The sequence below is a fragment of the Podarcis raffonei genome, chromosome 8 (assembly GCF_027172205.1).
Source record: "Podarcis raffonei isolate rPodRaf1 chromosome 8, rPodRaf1.pri, whole genome shotgun sequence".
Classification (NCBI taxonomy): Eukaryota; Metazoa; Chordata; class Lepidosauria; order Squamata; family Lacertidae; genus Podarcis; species Podarcis raffonei.
The window spans coordinates 65,661,471-65,666,524 of NC_070609.1; the positions used below are offsets into that span (position 1 = coordinate 65,661,471).

The 5,054-nt window shown below is 48.8% G+C and overlaps 1 protein-coding gene across 1 annotated transcript; it reads right to left on the bottom strand.

Moving 5' to 3' along the window:
* Positions 1 to 329: 329 nt before the first annotated feature.
* LOC128419597 (urotensin-2-like) lies at positions 330 to 4,573 on the bottom strand. Its single transcript, XM_053400494.1, has 4 exons — positions 4,445 to 4,573; positions 1,733 to 1,855; positions 819 to 865; positions 330 to 673 (listed from the first exon to the last, which is right to left on the bottom strand). Exons 1-4 carry the CDS (start codon positions 4,542 to 4,544, stop codon positions 557 to 559), a joined length of 387 nt encoding a protein of 128 aa, XP_053256469.1. The 5' UTR covers positions 4,545 to 4,573; the 3' UTR covers positions 330 to 556.
* Positions 4,574 to 5,054: the final 481 nt, after the last annotated feature.

A 5,054-nucleotide genomic window follows, 5' to 3' on the forward strand; every position in this document is an offset into this window, starting at 1 on the left:
GAGCCTTTTAAAAAAGTTAATTGGGTTTGATTGTCATAAAGTCAGTCTAGGGACACCCAGTTCAATGCCAGCAGAGTCAGTGACATAGCTGAAGTCTGCCATTTCCACTGCTTTCCTTAATTGGGTCAGAAATGTCTGGCCTTCCTTTCCCAGTGCTCCCCCCCCCATAGAGAAACTACTAAGTGTTTTCCCTGCCTCCTTTCCGCTGACCTCGCAGAGCATAACACACAAAGAAAGATTCAAAGCCTATCCACGCGGCGGCCTTGCTCCCTGGTGAAATGCAAACAGGAACCACCAAAGGAAGAAAACAATTCTTTGCTTACAAGATCTTAGCAAACCAGATAGGATTTATTCCTCTCGCAAACAGCAAGGATCATAGAGGTTGTGGTCTGGAGTGTGATTTGTTTTTGCCAGCTTCACAATTCTTTATTTTAATCTTTTAAATATGGACAAATCTATATGCAGGGTTCTAGGATTCTTCTTGATGACATAAATAAAGGAGCTAGAATGGGCGGGGGGGGTGTCCAGTTGGCCATCAGCCGCTTCCAGCCATCAGTTACACACAGTATTTCCAGAAACATTCGGAGAGGTTGCCACGCTTCTTGTACTGCTTCCTGTCTGTGGCTAGCAAGCGGCTCAGCAGCGTGTTCTGGGGGAGGTTTCCGAAGAGTACCTGAGAAAAGCAGATGTTACATGTTGAGTCATGTAACAAAGGTTGACCAGGAGTCCCTGGCCGCACACTGAGAACCCAGCAGAGTCACAGCACCCATAACAAGGAGAAAAGCTTTCAAATGGCCTTGGGGCTGGGGGCTTCTCACCTCTTTGACATTTTCCCTCGATGGCATAAAGCCTCTGGGGTGGAGACCTGGAACAAAAAGAAAGAAGATACATCCAAGCATTGCTTGCTCCTCTGGAAAGGTCATGGTCTATTTTCCAGCCTTGGTTTGGTCCCCTTCCCCAGCTTCCCTTGGTGGGAGCTTTTGGACGTTGCTTCCTAGGACAGGAGTGGACAGAGAGAGTCAAAGGGGGCAGTGTGCCCATGCTCTCAGCTCATGGTTGGTGCTGGTCAAACCAGTTTGCCAACTCTTAATCCTAGAGGGGAAGAAAAAGAGCCTCTGCTGTACATTTCTTCTCTGGATGGGAGTTTTCCAAATTAAAAGTAATGAAACCCAGCCTTGCAGAATACCAGGCATTTCCCTATTATGCCCTTCCCCAGCAGCTCGCTTGTCAGGACTCTCCTATCTCACCTTTTCTACCCCCCAAGGTGACTTTCTTCCCACTTGATCCTAACAACAACCCTGTGAAGAGGAGGTTAGACTGAGAGGCAGGAACTGGCCTAAGTTCAGAGTTTGTGGCCAAGCAGAGATTCAAAGCCTGGTCTCCCGATTCCTGGTTTAGCCCCCTAACCACTACACCAGGGGTCTTCCGCCCTTTCAAATCCACCTGCTGCAGTTGCACCCAGCCTTGGATCAAACCATAGGTCCTGACCCATCAGTCAGAAGACCCCTGGCTCTGTTTTGAATGCTCCCTGGTTGGCTAGGTTGCATGGAGTGCGAAAGAAGGTGAATAGGTAGTCCTAAGGGCAGGTATGGCGTGGGCGGCTTCAACCCTTGGAGCAGGATCCACTGGGAAGCAGGAGCAGCAGCAGTTTGGTTGTCTGTGTTGCAAGTGCTGCAGAATGCCCCTGTCTGGCTTGCTCCTCCAGAGGCAAAAGGGGGTGTCTCTGTCTTACCTGCTTTCCTCAGAGTGTCTTCCATCTGTGCTCCCACTAATCCCTGTGGGGTCTGCATGAGGGAGGACCCTCTGTTCCTGCTGCTCAGGGCCTCCAGAGTTATCCTGGCATCTTCATCAGTGGCTGTAAGGAGAGAAGGACACGAGAGGGAGGCATCGCACAGCCTGAGGGGGACTCTATGCCTTGTCATGGGCCAACTGAGGCACAGTGGGTGGTTGGGTTGGTGGGATGCAATTGACACTCGTGTGGTAGCAGATTCCTCCCAAAGGGGCTCTGCACAATCCACCCACCTTCTTCTCTCTTTCCCTGCAAAAGAGAGTTCCCCCTGCCCGGTAGCTTTTCCCCTGCGTTATTCTGTCACCTTTAAGAGTGTAAGATCAGACCAAAGTCCTCCAGTGTCTATTGGGCAGCTTGCCCCCTGCTCACCCTCTGCTCTTCAGAGGGCCCCTGGATCTAGGGCCTACTATGGGGTGGGAGCCAGGAGGGCCCCTTGGCCCAGGGCCTCAAGGGCCCCCTCAGATTTAGATGCCAATTTTTGGACATTGGATAAACTTGCTTTTATGCACATCCAACAAAAACCTCTCTCTAACAAACACACACACACACACACACACACACACACACACACACACACGAGAGAGAGAGAGAGAGAGAGAGAGAGAGAGAGAGAGAGAGAGATTATAACTGCAAATTTAAGCAAAGAAGATACATGGTTTAGTAAAATGATATTTTTTGTTGTTGACTGATTCCTATTAACATTTGGGGGAATTCCAGATTCTGATGGGGTCTGCCTGCCTGTACTGAAAAGGGTGTGTGAACTGAGGCTGACAGGCTTGTGGCTCTGGGTTTGTGGGCTTCTGTAGCTTGTTGTTATTCTTGTTGTTTCTGTATGTGTTTTTTAATATATTTCTCACTTTTTATAAACCTCTGTTGGCCTCTTTCAAGACGCCTCTTGTTTGAATCTTGATTTTAAAGCTCCTCTGCATTAGTGCTGAAAAAGTCTCTGTTCTTATTATTTTCTCCCACTCTGTCTGCTTCTGATATGAATTGTGACTTTTTGTAAGAAAGCACATTATGTGCACACAAGGAAGATGCACAGACAGGTAATGGCGGTATGTGCTTTGCACACAAATTATAATCGCATTCCCCTGGGCAGTAGTATTCACAATATTTTTAAAATGCCATTTGCACAGCAATTTGCAGCACAATCCTAAACATATCTACTCAGAAGTAAGTTTTATTGAATTCAGTGGGGCTTACTCCCAGGTAAGTGGGCTTAGAATTGCTGCCAAAATATTTGAGAATCAGGAGTTTCCAATGCCAATTTCTCCCATCCAGTCTGTGCATTTAGTACTCAGGCAGATCATTTTTATTTACTGCTGTGAGTCTGAAGCAATAAAAGGAAGCAGCTTTTGGTTGTTGAATGCCCTATTTTGTTTTTCTGTGCGGGCTCGCCATTTTTAATTTTCATTATGGGTAGGGATGTCAAAAGCCGGGCCTCTGAGCGGCTCAGCCTGCCCCCGGACATGCCTTTTTAAAAAGGCCATCTAAGCTGCTTGTGGCAGGGAGTTCCGTAAGTGAATTAGGCTTCCTTGGGTCAGACCTGTCCTGCTGCAAATGAAGAACTGTGGCTCAAAACCTTTGCCTCCCTCCGCACCCCAGCCAGAAAGGATCATGTCAGGGTCTGGCGTTCCTCTGCAGCCACAGTCCCCCCCCCCCCCAGTTTCTTTCCACAGGGCTCCAGCAGCGTCAACTACCCACCTCATCCTTTGACAAGGAGCAGATCTCGGTAGCCTACAAAGGCTGCTACAATGGCCATTCCCAGGGATGAGTGGCTTTCATGGGCATTCATTTTCTTCTGTCATTATTAAACGTCGGGAGGAAAAGCTTCTCAATGAATGGATTGATGCTCTTTCAAAGATCCTCATATTTGGCAGAGCCAAGTGCAGGAGCCATTCCCAGTGGTTGGGGGGGGGTTAGAATAGATGACCCGCAAGGTCCCTTCCAACTCTGCAATTTTACGATTCTATGATTTTGTATCCTGACAGGTTCACGGGAAAGGGCTTGCCAGTTTCCTGATGTGCCTGTTGAGGGTCCATTTAGGGCACCAGGGGCTCCCTTAAGCCGACACCCAGCTTCTAATCCTCAAGCAATCGGCACACCTGCGTGAACTGGGATGTTTATCCATTTATTTATATTAGGAAATTTATATGCTTTGCCCAAAGGCCCTCAGGGCGGTTCCTGTCATAATAATAAATGATGCAATAACCACCCAACACAAGAACTTAAAACAATTGTATCAACCCAAATCCTATTTAAAGCAGCAATGTCGACCCATTCATAAATTTCTTGGCCGTTCCTCTCATTGGGAACATGAGAAGCTGCCTTATGCTGTATCAGACTGTTGGACCGTCTAACTTAGTGTTGTCCACACTGGCTGGCAGCAGCTCTCCAAGGTCTCAGGCCGGCGGGGATTGAACCAGGGACCTTCTGCATACAAGGCAGATGCTTTGCCACTGAGCTATGAGGGCAAGCTCCTGCTGGAAGAGGCGTGTCTTACCTGTTCCCTAAAAGAAGTGGTGTAACTGGATGCCCCGCATTGGGGGAGATAGTTCCCCAAATCTCTCTCCCTTGGCTTTTTCGGTTCTCCTGAACCTATTCTTCCACCACAAACCAATGTCTTACTGAGTCAATGGAAGGGAGAGGACTTACCTGGGAGCCAGTAGGACCCTTCACTGGCCACAGGGATTGCCCAGAGTGGGCCAGAGAGACTGGCAAGGGAGAGGCAGATCCAGCCCAGCTTGTCCATCATGCCTCCCCAAAACGTCAGCGCTGAGATTCCCACCTGGCCGATGCGTCTTCTCCTGCTGTTGCCCCCATCATGTGCTTTTATGCCACAGGTCCACCCGTGATGGCGAGTGACCTCATGACTCCACCCAGCGCGGATTCTCCAATGGCTGCCTCGTCCGTGGATGTGGCAACGCAAGCACGCTTTTCGCATTGATGTCATCTTTCAGAGTAGTGGTTCTCAGACAATAAATTTACTGTCTCGTTGGCCCGGTGGACAAAGCGAACATGATCTCCGACGAGGGGTGGGGTGGGGAAAGAGCAGGGGGAAAAGTTTATAAATCGGGCATAAAATAAAAGAGAGCACCTTCTAGCGATAAATCATGAGCTTAATGAAAGAGCTGGACGTCATTTGAAATGGGCAGAGTATTGAAATGGCTGATTTATGAACCTGGGCAGGCCTGACGCAAAGGATCTGGGACTGAACGGATTGCGCTTTTTCTCTCCTCCCCCCCCCTCCATCTTTTGGGAAGAT

Bases quoted from the DNA above. Each gene is read 5' to 3' on its own strand.
- LOC128419597 (XM_053400494.1), bottom strand. From the start codon at position 4,544: ATGATGGACAAGCTGGGCTGGATCTGCCTCTCCCTTGCCAGTCTCTCT. The intron at 1,856-4,444 runs GTAAGTCCTCTC...CTCTCCTTACAG, and splicing joins AGGGTCCTACTGGCTCCCAG to CCACTGATGAAGATGCCAGG. The intron at 866-1,732 runs GTAAGACAGAGA...TTTTTGTTCCAG, and splicing joins AGACACTCTGAGGAAAGCAG to GTCTCCACCCCAGAGGCTTT.